General features: G+C 30.3%; 1 protein-coding gene across 3 annotated transcripts in view; it reads right to left on the bottom strand.

Annotated features, from left to right (window-relative positions):
* Nucleotides 1-22,487, bottom strand: part of Ptp99A (Protein tyrosine phosphatase 99A) — a 391,659-nt gene that overhangs the window by 67,300 nt on the left and 301,872 nt on the right. For all 3 annotated transcript variants that reach the window (XM_085807691.1, XM_085807688.1, XM_085807689.1), the window contains 10 exons: nt 21,499-21,696; nt 19,170-19,265; nt 18,896-19,083; nt 18,443-18,584; nt 18,233-18,350; nt 17,840-17,919; nt 13,542-13,639; nt 8,433-8,526; nt 6,347-6,426; nt 2,768-2,902 (listed from right to left, as the gene is read on the bottom strand). In XM_085807691.1, coding sequence (XP_085663817.1) covers nt 2,768-2,902; nt 6,347-6,426; nt 8,433-8,526; nt 13,542-13,639; nt 17,840-17,919; nt 18,233-18,350; nt 18,443-18,584; nt 18,896-19,083; nt 19,170-19,265; nt 21,499-21,696 — 1,229 coding nt within the window. The remainder of the gene's footprint in view (nt 1-2,767; nt 2,903-6,346; nt 6,427-8,432; nt 8,527-13,541; nt 13,640-17,839; nt 17,920-18,232; nt 18,351-18,442; nt 18,585-18,895; nt 19,084-19,169; nt 19,266-21,498; nt 21,697-22,487) is intronic.

Below are 22,487 nucleotides of genomic sequence, written 5' to 3'. Positions count from 1 at the left end.
TTTATTTTAACATTTATCAAAATTTAATATAAAATTAATACTTTAAACTTTGGCTTTTATCACATTACCAACACTAAAGCCTACCTTATTCATTTCATTTCTTAAACTGGAACTACTGTTTTAAGACCAAACTTGAAAAGCTATATGGTAGTTTAAATTTTTCTAAACATCATTTATACATGTACTCATAAATTTCTAATGTTAATGTTTAATTTAATGCATGCTTCTAAAGTATGCTTTGTTTGGGGGGCGGAAGTATTTCTTCTTCCAATAATAACAGTAAAGTGCTTAAAATAAATCCTTCTGAAATGGACAATTTCAAAATTAATCCTTATCAAACAATTTTTACACATCACAGAGGATGCATTACTTACATAACAGCAAAAGTGAAACTGAAAATCTTCAAAATATTATTAAAAGAAAAACTTTCCTAATCATATACCAATAAAGCAGATAATAAGTCTAGCTATTAAAAGGGGAAGTAATTCACTGTTCTTCATCTAGCAGCAGTACAGTACAAAGTCCAAAATCCAGATGTCCATTATCCGGAATGATCTAAAATTCGGATCTCAAAACCACCAATGTTTTCTCGTAGGCTTTACTCACTTGCATTTGATTCCTCCTTCTATGCATAATAAAACATCTGGAAACTCCCGATTCTTAATTTCACTTTCACACTAAATAAAATACCTTGTTATTGAAGAAACAATCATTTTAGCATAAACTTGTACGATCAGTAACTTAGCACTGTTACTGCATATCTGCTTGGCACACATCTCAAACCTAAACATTCCCCATAGATACATCGTTGATCTGATGCCAACCTGGTGTATCATTATTTATTATACTTTCCTTTCATCATTGCATGTTTATCAAAACATGACAACTTGAGTAATTTCTCATGTAGCAATGTCTAATTTTTTTTTTTTTTTTTTTTTTTATGTTAGTAATCGAATAATAAAGGAGTATGGTAAACTTTTATGTTGACATTATGCTCGGCGATAATTACAGATTTAAGTTAAATTCGCTAAAAAATGTTGGCGAGGAAAAATTTAACAAAAATTTCTTTTCACATGTGCTAATAATAGATCTTGTTAATGATACTCATAGACCCAAAGATTACATTTAAGGCTATTTGAATTAAGAATAACTGATTTGTTATTCACATAAATCCAGAACTAGCGCGAGGGCTCGTATGGCAGTGCCAAGTCGCAGAATTTAGTACCCACAGAGGTGGTAAGATATCTAGCACCAGACTTCAATAAAGCTTAAGTATATGTGGGAATTTAATTTATTCAGAACTCTGATAAGCCTTCAGCATGTGCAAGAAAGAGACATAAGTATAATAAATAACTAAACTAATACAATTCAGGCTTAATTGTCTCAGTGGATAGAAGCATGATAAAATTTAACGGAACAACTTGTCATTAGTCGCCAAGCTCATGATGCATAGCCAAATAGGTATAGTGAAGTATAGCTAAATTTGATGATGATAGATGCTAATTTTAAAGGTTTCTCGGATATCATAAAACAAAGATGAAATTTTCCAATTAACGGATTTTGTAAAGAAATCTCGAGAAGCGGTAATAAATGAAGATGGCATAAAAGAAGTTTTTCATTGTGATGGCAATGCTTCTCAATCATCAATCAATTGCTATCTTGAATTTCCAGTTCCTGTTTCAGAGCAATGAACAACTGAATCTCAACCATTTATCCCCTGGAAACATTGAGTATGCCTCAATAGCTTCATTCCCAGGTTTTAAACCAATGAGAAGGAGAAATTCCTTTGTTTCTGCTTGTTCTACTAAAAGGTATGACATTCAAAGCTTGCAACAAGCTACCACATGGAGTATTTGCAAAGCGAAACCAAGTTCGAAATGAAATTAAAATGTTACTTAAAGCTGAAAGAGCTTTCCTATCAGAAAGAAAAAGGTGTTCTAAATACAATCATAACTTGCTAGTTCATCATACATTAATTTATTTACTGTCATATGATTCATTTACTTATAAAGCCATGAGTTAATATGGATTGAGTTTTGTGAACCAAAGCTTGCATCAAATGAATCACAATAAAATGTTTGAAATAATTAAATAAGAGGGATATTGATGGACACAACAAAATTAAGGAAACTGATAAGAGATTCATAAAATTAAAATAATGTATACATTCTTTCCCTACAGAGGGTTTCTGCAGGATTTTCTTGAAAAATTAGAGAATGTTTCTCTGTTGCTGTTAAAATGAGATAAAGATGTATGGAAGGAAATACACAAAAAAAGCATGTTTCAGCTTTAATGGAAAAAGTATCATAAATTTACATTTACATATTGGAAAAAGTCTGTTTACAACTGCATCATGAAAAAGTAGGCAACAGCTACTAAAATATCTATATTAGTATATTACTTGAATAAAGTTAGTTACAACATTTGATTTCAGGAGACAACTAATTAGATTAAAAAAAAAAATCACAAGAAATACAAGTTCACAAATTATTACACTTCTTACTATATATAATAGCAAATACTATGTATATATAATAGCAAATATTATATATAATAGCAACATTTAAGCACTTTCGGGTAAAATTTTCTTTGAAAAATCTAGAATTATTTATGGTCATTGAAAATAGTCTCTGTGCAATAAATACTAATATAATACACACTAAAATTTATACATGTGTAACTTTTATAAAAATGAATAGTTGGATATATATATATTAATGGATGTATGAGAAATCAAGTCAAGCTAGTTAAATTGAACAAAACTCACCCTGCCTCTTTCCACTAGATTTGTTATCATAACTATAATGTATACTCTTTGCTCCCAAATCATTCGCCAGTAATCATCAAAAGTTGAAGGCAAAGGTCCTTGAGTACCAATATATGCAGCAGGTTTGTTATAACCCTGTAAATATGCAAAGACAAATGTGCAATTTGTATAAAAACTAACACAGTGAAAAAACAAATTTGTTTTTATTATTTAAAATTTACAGAAAGAACATAAGATGAGAATTCAGTTACTAAGCGACCTTTAGATGAAGAAACAAGAATCTGAGGTAAAAATGAGGTAGTTGCCCTTGCCTAAATGTATGTGATACTGACTTAAAGTTTTGATACCTTCGTGGATCATCATAAAATGGCGAGAGGAAATCATGATAACTTGCTGAAAGAACATTGGGAGCTACTTGGTGTCTTATACAATATATAAAGCAAAATTTAAAATTTAATTTTGATGCAATACATATGGTGGTTATAATTAATTTCTCTTCTGTATTTGTTAATGTACACTAAAGAAACATACAGCTGTATATGAGGAATAAAATGATTCTCAAAATTAGCTTTGAATAATGAAAATAATAAACATAGTACCTTATGACTGTGGTGATTATAATCTTATTTGCAGAGATCAATAACTATCCAGCTGCTATTTATCAAGTAAAAAGGAAACTAATTTTTGAATGTTTCTATTTAAAGGTAACTGTTAAAGCTTAGCCATCAACATATAGTAAGCCGCTGCAAAATGTCACGAAAGGTTTACATCATTAATACACTATGTGCATGGTAAAATCGCATTCTGTAAAGTTAACTTCCTATAGAAAAATCGTTCTTAGCATAGTTCAGATTTAAAAAGTATGTATAATGTAAATAAATTTTAAATAGTGTTGTAGTTAAAAGGGAAAAATGAAACATATATTAATTGACACAGTATTTGTATTGCTGCTTAATAAGTAGCTACATGATCCAATTTTTTTTTTTTTTTAAATGGTGATTTTTGCTTGGGGCAATGTGACTGACCTAACTCTTGAAATGTTTCATGGTAAGGACTGCAGTTTTTGAATACCTCTTCTGAAGTACCCTTTTCTATATTCAATTCTGTTAATCTCGATTGCAAAACAGATAATTCTTGTACTTTTTTTATCAATTTATTTAACTTCTTAAAAGTTATTTCCTTCTGTACCATTGCTGCTTTAATGGTCAACTAGTGCTATGTGATCACCCAGTTCTTTTTCATCATTTCTCAATTAATTCTTTGACATCTTTCCACAAGACTGAAAAATTCTTTGCTGCTAATTTCTTTTGCAATTTATAAATTTCTTCGGCTATTGTAATGTGGCTGACTTCACAATGCACTACATATATATGAAATTCTAGCATTTGAAAAATTAAATGGAAACAATTACGATTACATGAATAGGCAAAATCACATTCCACAAATCTGCATTTGACAAGGGTTTACTGTAAATCATTTTCATCTAACACTTGTGTCATTTCTATATTGCAATTTCAGATTAAGTGCTCTATCCCAGTGGTTTTCAACCATTTACCCCCCCCCGTATCCTTTTCACAGTTGCCAGATGATCATCCTCCCTCCTTTTCAAAACTTGAAAAATATACATAAATTTAAATTAATAAATTTTATAAATTAAGAAAAAGTAAACAAAATGTTTATAAATACCAAACTTGAATAAAAGTAATTTTTAATATTCATAAACTAAAACTAAATCCTTAATGTGTCAAAGTAAAAGGCTGACTGCAATCTCGCCCTTAATGTATGGAAGGCAGAATGATGTAATTATCCCCTGGTTGAGAATCCCTGTTCTATACAGTCTATTTAGGTTTTCCCAGAAGATGCTCTGTTTAAGATGACTACCTTGGTGATGTATTTGTACAAGATGACTCATAAATTGTTCTGCCATTTGGAAAATTTGAAACAATTTCCATAACTTTCTTTTCAGATATTAACACTGTAGACCTTGGAAATTTTTATGGTGAAACAAAGCACAGAATAATTACCCAAATTTTATTTTTAAAACAGACCACTGTACCTATACAAAAAGTACAGGCTTGTGAGGCAGCATATGGAGATGAACTGCTCAAGATAATTTTGATAAGAAAGTTTAAAAAATTTCAAACTTTAGATAATTAACTGCAGAAACATCGCTTCAAAACTAAATATAAAAAACTATATGTTTGTTAAATGGAAGCACAAATCAATTTATAGTGCCAAGGTGAGAGCTGAATTAAAATTTTACTTTCTAATGAATCTGAGATCTTACTTTCTAATGAATAAGTCTGGCATAAAAACATTCAAATTCTATATAAAACTATTTTCCTTAACCCCTTAACTGCCACAGAAAAAGTACAAGATTCATTTACCAGTGGCACAGTTTTTCACACAGGTGCGCGTAGTTATGCAATGTATTAGGGAGAAAATAAGTGCAAGTTTTACTTTCTAAAAACTGTTTACTTTCACAAAATAAAGAATAAAAAAAATGAATGCACAAAATTTAATGTTTAGAGTAAAAGTATAATAAAAAGATGAAAGTACAATAAAAAAGATCCCTAAAATGGAGTTTTGATCAATTTATTTTTAGACAAGTAAATCACATATCAGGTTTCAGTGTTATACCTTTTGAAATCAGTATGCCTAAAAAAACATATATTCCTTGTGAACTGAACGCCACAATTTTGTTCTTGATTTTTTGTTTGCAAGATGTTTGTTCACATACTTGTCTACGAAACAATTAGTTTCAGTAATGAAGCACGAGCAGTTCATCAAAAAATAATTCAAAAAAGATAAATGGGTTTGAAACATCCGTTGTATCTTTCTTTATTCCTGGAACCTACTACAAAAAGTAAACGAAAACGGAGGACACAGAATTAAAAAAAAAAAAAAAAAAAAGTATGTTTTACTCAAACACCGGCCAATACCCCACAGTCATTACTTTCACCGCTTTAGACACATCCCTCTCTCCAATTTCTTCCCACACTTCTCCGAAATAGTATTCTCCTTCGCATACTCTGTCAAGGTCATTGTGGTGTTGCATTACAAAGCTTTGCGAATAATTTTACGGATAGCAGCACAAAGCAAATGACAGTATTTTGGAAGGCCGTATAACCCGGGGCAGTTAACATATCGGCTGAGCAAGGTGTATATATACGCCCGTGGCAGTTAAGGGGTTAAGTAAGATAACCTCCTAAAAACATTTTATAGTACATCTCTCATACATACACACACAGTATAAAAAAATTTGGCATAATTGAAGTACATATGACCACCGACAAACCACTGTCTTTCTGGCATATAAAATTCATGAAAAATAACTCTTATGATGACTACAAATAAATAAGTAAAATAAAAATAAGACAGGGTATGGTTTTGGATATGTTATATCTGCTAACCAGTAACATGTTTGCATACTTGAAGTCATATGTAGATAGTTCAAAGTGTTCACATTTTAGTTTAACATTTGTGTTAATGTGACTATATCCATTTTTTCCCCCTCCTATTAAGTTAAACTTTTGTATACTTGTATATTGCATTCTAAGCATTATAAAAAAAACTTACATCAATGTAATTGGCATTTATATAATCATGCATCTTCTTTTGTCCAGGCAAAGGCTTCAGTATAACTCTGGTATGATCATCTGAAAATACGAACATTCATTTACATCAGAAATTACATTAATCAATTATTAAAATAAAAAATAGAAAATTTAACAATCATTTGGCGTCTTAACACTTTTGCTGCTGGTCATGTGAGGTTGTGTTGATAGATAATGTTGTGTCATAGAAATAGATAGTACCTACATGCTGACTTACTTTATTATAAGATATACGATTTAAAAGAGGTAATAAAAGATTATTCTGTGCACCACACTGATTACTAAGGCTTTAAAGCATAGAATCTTATGACCATGTGTCAGCACGTGATCGGCACAACTGCATTGCCGCATTACATGCTGGCGGGTGGCATTTAAAAATAAAATAAGTAGCAATATGAATTATTTTTGTATGAAACTATATCACAAACAAATATATATATTACAAATGAATTTATTATAAGATAGTTACTGCAAATTATATATTTCAGAATCTTATTCGTGTATGATCATTACATGAAATGAAACTTTGTTTTCACTCCAAACCACATACATTTACAATTAGTTTCTAATCTTCACTGCATTACAATGCCAGCTTATGTATTCAAAACATAATGCTGATTGAACTTGAAAATAAACAATGAAATGTTGCTTTTCCCGTGCCAGTGCTTGACTGGCACATGAGACACAACCTGAAACTATGCGCCAGAGTGTGAATGGCTCTTTAGCAATACCACCAATAATGCATCAGTGCATGATCAGCAGCGAATGTATTAAGCAATGCAACATTTCTAAGTATTTTACACAGACAATAAAATATTTTTTCATTTTTAGTTTGATATCATGTATAAAATTTATATCAATGTAAAAAATAAAGATTTCGGACACACACCCATTCTGAGTAAGAAACAGAAGAGAAAATCTAACGACATCCCATTAGAAAGAACATAAGTTAATGCATTTTCTGGCCTTTTATATCTTCATGTACATTTCACATTTTACATTCTTATTATATATATTTCAATTTTTCAACTTTTATTTGAATTGTTTTTGCAAAGATAGCATTGAATTGTTTCTTATTCTTCTCATGTTTATTTCAATTACTTTGAGTTCTATTTCATAATTCCAATTAAGATTACTACTGTTTATCATGTTTACTTTTTATAAAAGTAGTCTTGAATTAACACGCATAAAAGCGAAGGTGTCGAGGGACATTTACTCAAGTATTTTAGTATTTTATAAATTTTACTATATAAATTGGTTTTTACTCAAAATTTCTAAAGAATCTTGTATTAGTGAAAATGCTTCATTCAGAATGAATTCCTTTGGTACTCTACTTTGATTATAAATCGCATCACTTCACGGAACTACAATTTTGGCCTAACTTAATTTGCCAGTTTGGCATCATCATTCTCACTTAAGTAAAAGACGAAACACCTTCGTATTTATTAATTATTGTTCATTGAACGGGAGATGGTTTGTTGCCCTTGAAAATTCAACTAATTTCCGATCAATAGAGATAATTACTTGTTTTTTAATTTTAATTTCTTTTTCAGTTTTAAATTTTGTTATTCATGATTTAAATTCAAGTCTCCTTAAAACATTTTTTCATGATTTACATTCAAGTTACTTTAAAACACAATTTTCGGAATTAAACTTCCTACATATGGGTTCACTCTTTTTTGATACATTCTACTAAATTTATATTAGGAGATAATATAATCAATATTTCTTTAGTAAATAAAAGATAAAGATATATATTTACGTAACTACAAAATAACTATAAATATTAAAATATATATAGTCATGTTTATCTCATGATATCACTCAAAATTAAGCATATACATAAAGCAGATGTTTTGCTTAAATGATTTACATATTAAAATGTTCAAAGAGACACACAAAAAAACTTTTTTGCTTAAATAAGTTACACATTAAAATGTTTAAAGAAGCAGACAAACAAAAAACAAACTGTCTTTAGAATAAAACACCAAAGAAAAATAATGTTAAATTTTTTAATTACTTAATAAGTAAAAATTATGCAAACTTACATGCCACTATATTAACATATCTATTCTTATTCTTATTTTCCATCATTTGTGAATGTTCAGAAGAAAGATCTAAATCTGTTGCTTGTTGTATAGTCTATAAAAAAATAAAACAATTATGAAAATATATTAAGCTGAAGTATTATGATTAACAATTACACTAGAAAGCTGGATATTACACGACTATCGTTTGCATCTAAAAAAGACAGTTAACATAAATAGAAAACCTTTACATTTCCAATATTCATAATCATGAAAAGTGTGTGAAAGAATATAAAATTAATTAGGGAAATTGTGGATAATGTAAAAATTAAAATAGTACATAGAAAGTTACACAATTTTACATGAAAATTTCTAATTTTACATGCAAATTTTGTGGACTTAATAGAAAACTTTTACCAAACATAAAACAGATGGATATAAATTTAATGAAGAATGATATTTTATTTGAGATGAAAATATTAATTACCAAAATGTACAGCTTCTGTTCATAGCTGCTCCTTAAATGTATTCTCAAAAGTTTTGAGTGAAAGCCAGCGACGTTACGGAAATGTAACATCTGCCAGTAAATTTATTTTCAAATCTTTCAACAAATTTTATATACAAAGCCATTAAAACTATTTTTAACTAATCAAAATTGATAACTATACAACAAAGTTTTTTTTTTTTTTTTTGTCACAATGACCACATAAATTTCTTTAACACAACCTGTTTCAACTCATTTCTCCATGCCTTTCATCACATTGGAAGAAGCCCCCACATCAACCTCATAAGATTTTTAAAAGACATCACTTTTTACCATATGATTTGAAGTTACTTTCCTTCTATCCTGCTCTAGCTATTGCTAGAGCATTTCTCAAAGTCCTTTCTCCATGCCTTCATCAGCATCATCAGCATTTCAGGTTCATTTCATAAATTCACTTGATACAGTGTGTTTCTGCATTTTGAATTTTATTCACCATTTGTCTGGTGTATAATAACCCTCGAGGTTTTGCACCATTAAAAAAAATCAACCAACCATCTACATTTTAAGCCTTAAAATTTGAAGATTTATATCTTTAAAAACCACAGAACTTGGTATTTTGATTTTCTTATGCACGTTTCACTGTAAAATAAATTTGAAATATAAAAAATCTGATATGTACACCACATGACTTCCTTGTATGGAATATTAAATTATACGCATTTTTTCTTGCATTTCATTTAAACTTATTAGATTGAATTAAACCTGCTTCGTCGACAGCGCATAAACCACAATAGAATAAATGCGTTCTTTAAAATTCACTTTGTTTACCATAGCGACACTCTGGCGCTAGGTTTACTTAACAGTATTATATTTCATTCATATTATAACTCAGAATGCACAAAATGTATATCATTTAAAGAATTCTCTAATCGTTGCCACATGTTCTATTCAAATACTATAATAAAGCTAGAACTATGTATAAAAGAAATTAAGCAAACAAAACAAAACAGAAACAGTTTTTCAGAAACGATTGAGTATTTCTCATTTAATTAATTCAGTTCTCACTTCGTGAGAAGGCAAAAATACATAAAAACTCAAAATATCTATATTAAAAATTACGAAGTAAATCTCAAACGCTTATTTCCTCGAAAAATTCCAGAAAGAATTAAGCATGATTTAATTGGCAATAATAAATGAATGCGTTATCTTTGTTGTTGCGAAGCCAAGTTTCTCTAGATTGGCAACAAATCCACTAGTCTGCTGTTTCAAATGTAAACATCAATGGCCACCATTAAAAACAGGCTTAGCGGCAATTAAACAACTTTAAAATTGCTGATAATTCTAAAAATAATGCACACAGATTTACTAAAGGCATAAAATCCTTAACCAGAAGATAAAAACAACATAATTCAATCATTTTTAAAGCACAAAATGTACAATTTACAAACATAAGAGGAAAGAAACAGATCACTGAGCCGGGTAACAGAGTGGATATATATATAAATATATTTATATACGTTTGGTGCTGCCGATTGCAACCAAAATACGAGGTGCACATCTACATGTTATAACAGTCCTATATACAAAATTTCAACGTTCTGAGGCTACTCGTTTTTGAGTTATGTGAGATATGTACGTACATACGTTCGTACAGACGCCACTAAAAATTCTCTTCAGAATTAATTTTAAAGCAGTTTTATAATTTTTTTGAAGGAAAAGAGTATTTTATTCTGTCCTTACATACAGATATGACGCAAAACATCATTAAATTGCATTCGATAGCGGTCAAAATGGATATTTTTGTTGAAATATGCTGCCTGAAACTTTTCGCGATTACAATACTTCCTTTTTACTTTGTACAAGGAAGTAAAAAGTACAGTATGACTTGTAGCACCCATACATATCTCAAACTGGACCTTGCTCATAGAAATTATCACCAATTTAAAGAAATTAATAATTCCTAACATCCTGTTAGCTACGCTATATTTAAAATTGAAAACACTTTCTTCAAAAAATAAATGCAAATAATAATAAGATTTAGAGCTAGGGTTCTTCCCTACATCCTACAAGAGAAGAATTATTACATTTAAAATCCCTATTTTCATTTACAAATTATTTATGACGTCTATCACACAAATGATACCTGTCATTTAATTTTATAACATTTGTAGAGACATTAGGTATTTTTGGAAGCAGGTAAGATGAAAAATTAGCAACAGCTTCACCGGTAATCGAACCGCAGACCTCTCAATTACGCGCTGAGCGTGCAGACCACTACACCACGAGGGCTCGCTAAGATAACGGGAGAAATACCTTATATAGTTCCCTTTTAAAGGGCAACTGAGGTTTTTAGGGGACCCAATCACCAAATCCTGGGTGAGGAGAATCATCATCCAACACCCTTTTAGTTCGGACATCACTGGTGAGACATTAAGTATTTTTGGAAGCAGGCAAGATGAAAAATTAGCTACCGTCTTTGCCGTGAATCGAACTGCGGACATCTCAATTACACGCTGAGCATGCGGACCACTACACCACGAAGGCAGGAGAAATACCTTATACATTCACAAAAAAGAAAGATGTGTTGCCATGCTGACTGCATCGAATCGAAATAAATTTATAATTTCTTTACACAGTTTAAAGTGAAAGCTGTGCTATGCAACTTTTAAGTACATGCATTTACACTAGGGTTTCTCATTCAAGAATTAGAAAGCACTTCTTAGTCACTTTCTTTAAACAGATAACCCTCACATGCTTTGTCATAACCGAATAAACAAAATAAACTCATACAAAAGAAATTTCAATTTTAAAGGAATTTATTCAACATTGGATATCTAGATGTTTATTGGTAATATAAGGCTCACAACAAAGACGAGTTATGGCACAGCTAAAAAAAAAAAAAAAAATGACTAAATGGGTTGAATCCACATCTTTATAAAATAAAGAAAAAGCATCTGAATTTTCAGTTTTATATATTATTCAGACTACAGCACAAGTAAGAAATCTTCAAAGGTGACAAGGGATAATAAAGCTAGAAACCAAGAACCATCGATTTACTGAATGACTTTCTCTCTTTTGTGTCTTAACTCCTAGCAACTTTGCATGTCAGAAATAAGTGCAACTCCATTTAAACTCGTGACTTATTATATATATACAGTCAAAAGTCATTAATTCGGACACCCATAATCCGGAATGATCTATAATCCGGACCTCAAAGCTAAAAACTTTCTGCGCATGTGCCGCGTTGACACATGCGCATAGGCGTTTATGTGTGCGCATAAGACCTTTACGCGCACGCGCATATGCGTGTGCGCAAGTGCAGAATACGTTTTCGCATGCGCGTTTAACATATAATGGACGGTATAAGCTAAAATTATACAATTATCTATTTCAGTTAATGTTGATGTTTGCGTTATTCCTTAATCTTCGAATTGGATGCAGCTTATTATTTTTTGCAGACTGTAAGATCAATTTTATAAAAGTAAACTTGAACTTTCGATTATGTCAATTTCCGATTCTGGAGCTCCCAAAGGATCTACAAAACGAAAGTATGTCTCGATGTCAGTCAAACAAAAAGTGGAATTGCTGCAAAAAATGGATAAAGATATGAAGAAGGTGACAGAGAGGTTAGTGAAAACGAAAAAATTTCGATTGACAAGTTAGTCGGTATTCTCGGCACAGCAATTACGGGACTTGAACAGCGGAGCTTTTTAACTGAACAAGAAATTATGTCTGTTTATAGAATTAAAGAGAAAGTATTATCATATAAAACGAAACAACTTACATCGAAAGAAATGTTTAATAAAGTAAACAAATAAATATTAAGCTTCTTTTTTTGTAAATTTTGATACCCTTTAGATCATAATTGTTCTTTATTTCCTAAAATACGGTTTCATATTTTTAATTTTAGAATTTGTGCATGCCATCTTACGAGATTTAAACTGATGATCTATAATCCGTAAAAATCGATAATCCGGAATCTCCGAAGTCCCGACGAGTCCGGATTAACGACTTTTGACTGTACTTGAGTAAACTGCAAACAAGCATTAGTATTAGCATAACAGCATTAACAATAATAAAAATTTAAAAACTAAAATTTGAACGTGACCTTTTTATACATAGACTTTTATAATTACAAGCAGAGTTAGAGAATTGAAAATGCAGAACGGCATATGTCAACTTTAGAATGAAAAACAGAGCTTGTGGATATACTTTACAAGCTAATTAAATTTATCACAATTTTCATGACATATGAATGCAATGATCCCTCCCCCCAAAAAAGATTATTTCTTTGCAATTCAAGTATATGTTCCTTCAATAAAAATAAAAGCTGAAATACATAGTGGAAATTAATGGCTGAAGTAGGAAAAAGCAACTTTCTGCACTTTAAACAACCAAATAAAATATCGTTCGAAAAACTTGTAATTACACTGGTTTATTTCTTGTTAATTTCTATTTCAAGATACTGTATTTTCATTTGTATAAATATGTGACTAAATCGGTTGAATCTGCATCTTTATAAAATAAAGAAAATGTTTCAAACTAAAATTTATGCATGATCATAATCTCATTTCATAAATTAACAAGAAATTATACCAGAACAATATTTTTCCAAGTCTAACTGGACAAATTAGGATAAAAATTACCTCGTATTCCCTAGAAAATCCAATATCTCCATCAGCATGTAATTCAGCCACATGTTTAGGCCAGAGATGAACAGGAATTGCTGCATATTCTGAATCATCTGTAGAAAGATGAAGACTAATAAGTGCTTTATATGACAGATATAATTTTTAAAAAATGGCTTTAAATTAATATGTATTAGTTCAGTGTAGGTACAGACTTACCTATCTCAAATCTAGACATGGATTAGCCAAAATATACTACACATATACTTAGTCAAGTGAATGCGTACTTCTACTTATTTCATTACATTTTTCTTGCGTAAAATACTGAGCTTTAATGCAATAACTGCCATCCCATTAATGACAAAAATTTTCCCATAAATTCTGACATATGCCAAGTACAGTAATGAATGTTCTATGCATTATTTTGTGATTCATCTGCCAGAAATACAGAATAATGTAAGCCCCCACACATACACTCATCTCCTGTTTTCTCTTCTGTCAATTCCATTAAAAGTTAGATACTTTTGTTTGTTGTAAAAAGAAAAAAAAAGATATCCAAAACTTATAAGACCTGTTTTATCCATGTCTGGTTAAGATATAAATAACCAGTCCTAATCTTTTCTCTAACACCCATGATTTTAACTAGTTACATAAAATTTTAAGCATATGCCCTGCGTCATGTTAATGTACTTACCTCATTGCTTCTAAGGATTAATGCACATAATACAGAGGGAGTCAACAATTCAGCATATAATAAAATCCCACTAAGCCATCAGATCTTTAAAGGAGAGCAGATTTCTCGATTTGTTTTAACAATGGAAGCTTACTAATGATAAAGTAACAGAAAAGGTTCTGTGGTAGTAGTAGAACTAGACTTTTTAAAAGGGGAAAATGTCAATTATAGAATGCCAGACTATAATTTACCACCCAGGTATAATAGTAATAATAATGGTACACTACTGATTTTTTCAATATATCACAGGACTAAAAATTTTAACATTGCAGTAATCTAATAAATTTTATACAGCATGGTTCACATCTAAAGTCATTAATACTATTAAATTACCCTTAAATTCATTCATTATTCACTCTGGATGGTTCTGAACTTGTAAGCATGTATACAAAGCTGAAGAGATCTATAAATGTGTGGCTAATCAAAAATTGGCAGAAGATTTCTTAGCAGGACTTTGGACATTTTAAGCTTAGACTTCCCTCTAAATCTGATAAAAAAATTCATTGAGGCAATAGATTCATCATATTAAGGAGAAAATGTACATATTAAGCTGATCTTGTTAAAGATGCAAAAGTTTTAATTGGAAAAATTATAATCAATACTGACTGAAAAGTTAAAATTAACTGTAATTTCATGAGTCTTTATACTTTGTTACGATTTCAAACAGGTTTAAAGCTTTCTTTACACAGATATTACGCATAATGAAATATGAAAAGCAGATTTTCTCGCACCCCCCCAAAAAAAACAGAAGTATCTGGGAGGTTTTTGCACTGTATATAAGTGTCATATCAAGAAAATTACAAATTGACTTAAATTTGCTTTATAAGGCCTCATTCATGTAATTCAACTATTTAGAATATGATTTTAGTGTAAACATATTAATATAATTACACATTTTAAAGTTGCAAGTTCTTTGGGAAATTTCATTTTGTAATCTTGAGCTTGAATAAGCTTGAATTTATCAAGTTACTTACAAGCATGATGAAAATTAATAATTATTGTAAATTAATTAAGTAATTAATACACATACTATTGTCTGGATAAACTTAGCAATGTACCATATATTTATATAAAACAAAATTAAATATATATGTTTACTGATAAATCATTGGTTGAATCTTCATACAAAGTTCTACAATTGCCTACAATATATTAAGACAATTCAGATCAAATAAAAAGTAATAAGAAAAATTATGCCGAAGATCACTAAGGGTAAAGGAATGAAATTTGTGCAATATTAAATTTAATTCATGAAATTTGTATAAAGTTCACTAATTCAATGAATTCTATTTATTGTTGAAAAGCACTCATTAATAAAGGCTAAAAATTAAAAACTGGGGGATTAGGTGACCCACCAGAAGATAGGGAGATTTGGCAGGTATGATAGGATGTTGCTGAGTCTCTAACACTAAAAGTTACTTATTTCAGGAATTATTTTTCAGAATTTCAAACAGGAAAAAAACTTCCAATTGCCCTAAAAACTTAGGCTATTTGAAATATGATTAAACTGAAAAATTTTGCTTCAGACTGAGGTTTAACCCTTTGAAGACCAGCGCGTGGAGAACGGGTTAAAAGAGTATGCCAGTGATAAGAGATCCCAGAAAAGTCAAGGCAGATTTTTCAAAGCATTTTTTTAATAAAACACTCAGAGGGGGAACTAAAGAAAAACAAAGCAATGAAATGAATGTATTATTTACAATAAGAATACAAAACCCGCATACAAGCTTGTCAATCTTTCATATCATAAAGGAACAGAATATGGTCAGAAATGAAAAAATGGGGGGGGGAGAATAAATGTCTATTGCATGTACTTTCAAGAATTCCTTATCTAGCACTCATTAATTATTTAACAAATACATCTGAAGAGAGAGATAGTTAATTAAAACTGGTTGCATAAATTAATAAACCTGTATCCAAAAATTTCTATATAAATCAATCACTCTAATGATTTCAATTATTATATTATAAAAATAAAGACAAAACTGACATAAACAGTACAGATACTATTCGGGAACATAAATAAACTCAATATTTATAATTTCATTTAGCATGTTTGTTGCAATGTGAATATGTTTTGGTGACATTTTTAGTTTTCCATGAATTACTAGCTTTGGAAGAAACAGACCGTGATTGCAAAGAAAGTCTTCTGGCTATTGTTAATTAAAATCCTTTTTTCCTTCAAAGTTTGTTTCCATTCAGCCGTAGTTCTTAAAAATAAATTAAGAAGGTTGGTTGATTTAAAACTATTGCCCTCTGTGACAGGATTGAATGGTAATCTGATTTTTAGTTGAAAAGACGGAAGACATATTATGAAAGCGTAAGCCTCCAAGGCATTCATTTAACAATTATTGACAATACTTTAGAAGGAGAAATTCCAAAGGCTGACATGGAGATTGATCCACTCTGAGTTTTCAACTGGCGATCAGAAAGCAAATTCAATAGGTTATAAAAAGTTCAATCATAAATTTCTGAAATTTAACCGAGTATTTGGCAGATTTTGAAATTAATTAAAGATATTGCAATAAATATATCGGTTCAAAAACAAAATTAGGAAATACTATGGTGAATTATATTGCTGTAGTTACACCTGGTATTTTAGAAAATTCCAGTAAAAGGAATTTTAAACTACCAAAGTTGAAGCTTCAGAAATTTAATGGGGAAACCCTATATTGGTTATTTGGGGGACAATTCAGAAAAAATGATGAAGATATAGATGATGACAAACTTCAGTATCTATTACAGCCTATTGCCACTGAATTTCTCCCAGCAAAGAGCTTGGAGATAGTAATACTCCCTTAGGTGCGAACCATAAAGAAGCTATCAAGCAACTAATTTTCAGATTTGGAAGTGATGTATTACTGATGGAAATATAAGTTTGCGAACTATTAGGTTGGTTTTAGCTCAAGCTGCTAAAGATGGAAATATGACTCTATCCAATTTACATAATAAGTTAGAAACTCAAATCAGAGCTTTGGAGATGTTATGGGTAAAAAGTGAGATTGATACAGCTATACTACATTCCCTTGTGGAGTGTGCATTGCTGGAAGAAATTCTGTGGGCATGCAATCACTGTCATCACTCTAAAAAAAAGCTGCACACACTGAAAACTTGAAACATTTGTTGAATTTTCTAGATATTAAAGTTTAAAGTAAAAAATGTCTTCAATTGGCATGTACAGGCTTTTCTTTTCCAGACAAAGCTGACCCTTTTTCAGCCTCAGCTGCTTGCATTTATGCAGGAGATTCAAAGGCACAACTTCATTTTTGCAAAGTTTCAAAAGTTGAACTTCTGAATAGCAAAAATGTTCCAATTTTAGAAAATTGCAAGCTAGGAGGATTGTTCAGGGACACCAACAAACTCTACATCTATAATTTAGCATGTTTATTGTAAACATTTTGTGGCAAAATTTTATTATTAGTTTTCTTTGAAATTTTAACTTTGTAAACAAATAGACTGTGATTGTAAAGAAGGTCTTCCAGCCATTGTTAATTAAACAGGTTTTATCTTCAAAGTTTGTTCCCATTTGTCTGTAGCTCTTAAAAATAAATTAAGAATGTTGGTTGATTTCAAATAGATACATTACCAAAAGTTTCAGAAAGCTGAGGAGATGTCCTATTTCCTAGAGGATCATCGAGGTAATAATAAGCAGCTTGGAAGTATTTCCTAGGCAAAATAATTAAAATTTTAATGCTATTTTTTCATTACATTTAAACTGTAAGTCACAACAAAATAAGATCTTAAAAATTCCATGTGAACATTCAAATAATGTAGAAGTACGCAAATTAAATATATACACATAATGATCAGAATTCTCATTACTAATTTTATAAATTTTTGTATTAATTTTTATTCAGAATTAAAAAATATATTACACATATATTTTGTCTAAAAATACTAATTATGCAGGTGACACTGAGTTAGCTAGTGCTGCTTATTACACAAAATGATACAAAGAGGGGGGGGGAAAATTTCATACCTCCACAAAATGAATGAAACAATTGCTAAAAGCAAAGCAAAAGAAGCACACATAACACCAGCAACCATACCAGCACTCAGTGAAGAATCAGAATATGAATAAGGAACACCATGAAACACTACAAAGAAAAATACATCAAATATGATATAAATTCATACTTATGAAAAATAAATTTCGTATCAAGTATAGGAAACCATTATGATTACGTACTAGGGCACTTGTTTTGTAGAAGTACTTTCCTTGGCTCGGAGAACTGTCCTTTAAAGAGCTTTGAGTGTTCAATAACACTTCGAGTTGCTCCTCTCACCTTCACTTCATACATTGTATTTGCAGTCAGATTGGGAATAAACATCTAAATGGAGAATTATTTCCAATTTTTCATTGTTATAAAGGAAAATATGAACAGTAAATTGTAATCTCTAGTATATGAGAATATGAACAGTAAATCTAGTCCTAAACTATCCATTTTAAGAGGAACTAAGAAATATACTGTCATCATGACAGTATTAAAATCATATCTAGAGTAAATTTCCTAATTTTAAATATAAAACAGAATTAGAAAAACATTATAAAAGAAAAACATTTCAAAATTTCAACTGTTTTCTATTCACGGTAAAAAATGGCATATGGGAACATTTAATGAAGTATAACAGTTAAACTCACTCCATGATCAATTGCCCTTTCATGAGGTGATGCCATGGCAATTTCTTCAAAGTCCCAATTATTTTCAGAACGATAATGGACAAAATAATAATCAATACGATTGAAAAAAACCTGAGGTCTTTCCCACTGAACATATAGGCTATCAAGTGTCTGACATGTCAAGTTTACAATGTATGGAGCACTCGGACCTAGTAGAAGAAAAAGAAAAAAGTCATTATTTCTAACAGATTTTTAAATGCATGATAAGTTCCAGCTAAATTAAAATTTACTTTACCTTGGACATCAGTGTGGAAATCTAACACCTTACTTGGTTCACCTTCATGCTTCCAAGTATATGCATTAACCCATATCTTATAATGACTGAAAGGTTCTAAAAGGGAAAAAAAATCATGAAAATTATGTGACAAAATATTAACAGAATACATGGGAAAAATTCAAGACAAACTAATGAGATTTAATGAGAAAGTAATGTGAATATAATTTAATTTTGGAATGACAATTTCTAAACATTTTGCATGACTTAATATAACAATATGTAAAAGGTATAAGCCCAAACTTTTTAATAAAATAAAACATTCAGTAGCATTTGATGTGATAGTAAGCTGCCAATAGTTGATAATAATGAATTGTCGATTAATGTTTAATAATAAAAAAGTTTACAATAGCATATTAAATATATACACATAATGTTTAAAAGAGAATAAAAATGTTTATAATTGATGCAAAATTCCAAAATCTAAACTCTCAATACATCATCTGAAATTAACATGTGATTTATTTATACAATTATAACAACTTTAAACTTTACAGTTGCAGGCCCATTCAAACTATGTTTGAAATGCATTATCAAATTATTAACTAGTTCCTAAAGTTTACCTTGCTATCAGTAAATTTTCAACAAGAAATTGTTAAAAAGGTCAACATTCATAATACTTTTTATTAAAGGAAAAAACTAGTTTATTTTTCATCTATACAATTAAATCATTATCAATTATGATAATAGCAGATAATGCTCAAATTATACTGAACATAGAACAAAATGTAAGGCTTATATTGTTTTTGGACTATCTGATATGAAAATATTTTTGCACTCGTATCATCCATCATTTTACTCGTATTATCAGACAGAGGAATTATTACTATTTATCTGACAGAGACGAATTACCACTAATTATCAGACAAAACAATGTACATTTTTTTAATAAAATAAAACTCCAAATTAAATTAGAAAGAACAGCTATGTTGCATTATTTAGCCATATTCCAGAGTATTTTACCTGAACTTCTACTAAACTGTTCACCATTGCTAGAAGGTCAAAGTGTGAAAAATGATCATGTATTGTAATCTGTTTCTAAATTTTACTAGCTTGTGAATTTTTGTCTATGGGAATTTGTTGCATGTTATGCTTACCCACCATACTATAAAAGTTTTCATACTGAAATTGGTACCTGATATAAAGCTAGAATGCACCAAGCATGAAGTCACCTGCAGCTTTGATAAACACAAATTTATGAGAAATGAACATATACATTGCCTGACACAGTAAACTTTCATCTTTTCTCTATCAAGCGATGTAAAATATATTTTCAAAATATAAGCAACAATAATTTCACATGCAAGTAAGACTTTTTCACTTTTTTAACTATTTTCTGTTCTACAGATTCTATACAGAACACTTTTAAGTTTATACCTTCATTTCCCTATTTCCAGCCGTTTAGACACCTGTATATGTATTTTTACATATACATGGACATCTGGGACAAACATACTGGGTGCAGCAGCGTTCATAGCGTAATTTGACTTGCGTAGCACAATGACGTACTGCATGATTACATGCCAGCTCATGCTGCATTCGTGTACTAATGAGCTGCCATTTCCAGTGTGACTGTGATACGGATCGTTGGAATGCACAGCATTGTGCATTTGCTGTTGAAAGTTATTTCAAGAATAAGTACTCTGTTATTGCTACCCAGCGTCTATTTCAGCAACATTTCAACTTGGGACGTTATGGGAAAGTTCCAGATGGACGGACCACTGCGACATCCATTACCAGGTAGAGTAATTTCCCATTTTGGTGACATTTCCTCGCCACCCCGCTCACCTGATCTTTCATGTGCTGACTTTGGGGGCACCTGAGGCAAGAAGTTTTCCGAACACGTTGTGCCACCATTCTTGAGTTGAAGGATCACATCTGAACTGCCATCGGCAATGTCCCGGGAAATACGTTTCACCGAGTTATAGCAAGCTTCCAATGCCGCCGAGATGAATGTGTTGTGCAGAGGGGGTATCATATTCAAAAAATTAATCCATGCATTGGACAATGACTTACACATTAGTAAATGGCATACCTTTAACTATTAATTGACATAAGAGGTAATAAGTAAATTACAGTTACTGCCTTATGGTGTGATTTTAATATACTACTATAAATGCTACAGCATCCTATACAATCAACGGATGAGTGTCTGCATTTCTAAAGCTGGGATTTTACATTTTTTCCATGTGGTTACCTGAATATTTACCAACTTATATATTAAATGTAACTTAGTAAAATAAGTCGTATGAAATAAATTCAAACTCCAATTCATCTAGTAAATACTAACTTAAGTTTTGGAGTACATAATCCATAACAGGCTGTGGATGTTGGGCTTTTCGCATCTCTGTGTGATTTTGGGCTGTGTGCAAAAAATAAACTCTATATCCTTGAATAATGCCATTTGGATTTACTGGTTCTTGCCATCGAAGTCTAACTGAACTGTCACCAACTTTGCCAATTGTCAAATTAACTGGCTCGCTTGGAGCTAAAAAAGAAATTTTCTTCTCTTTACATATTTAGATTTAATGCAAATTATCAAAAATTACAGTTTAATGTAAATGCAAATTTAATATTTTAATCAATTACATACATAACAGAAAAAACAGTAATAAATTATGAACAATTTTTATTTCAATAATTTAAATATAATCATTTGAACTAAATGGTAAACAATACAAGCAATCTTTCTGTTTCATATCATTGCATGAATGATCAGAAGATCTACCTTTTTGGTTAACTACACTACTGGCTTTTCAAGTATTGAAATAATATAAATATTTAGGCATAACTTTAATAACAGTTGCATAGTCCAAACCCAGATGTAAATATTCATTCCATGAAAACTCTGGAAGATAAATATATGAAGACTTGCACAAGAAATTAAAGTGTGTGTACATGTAACCATATACCTTGTACAAAAATATACAATTTTAGAATTGGGAACTTTATTATGAGTGAGGAAAGAAAGGGGAAAAATTTTTTTGAGTGGCAAAATGATGATTATGAATATTATACTTCCGTGCATTGTGTGTTAGTTATATAAAATTTAAGATAATCACTGTTTCATTACTTGAAACTATTTTCAGATTTTTATGAGTTCCTAAATAAAAAATATTCTTAAACATCACTTATAAAACAAAGAGTGGTAACAAGGGTATATAATCTGAAACTATCTATAATGGTACAAATGTGTAAATTTAAATCTTCAAGGCAAAGGCTGCATTGCAATCATACACATTAAACTGTGATCAATTCATGCCTAAACTGTGTTTGTTA

The sequence above is a fragment of the Stegodyphus dumicola genome, chromosome X1 (genome assembly GCF_044657685.1).
Source record: "Stegodyphus dumicola isolate Sdum_Otavi_A_Nest chromosome X1, ASM4465768v1".
NCBI classification, from domain to species: domain Eukaryota; kingdom Metazoa; phylum Arthropoda; class Arachnida; order Araneae; family Eresidae; genus Stegodyphus; species Stegodyphus dumicola.
This window is presented reverse-complemented; position numbering and strand designations above follow the sequence as displayed.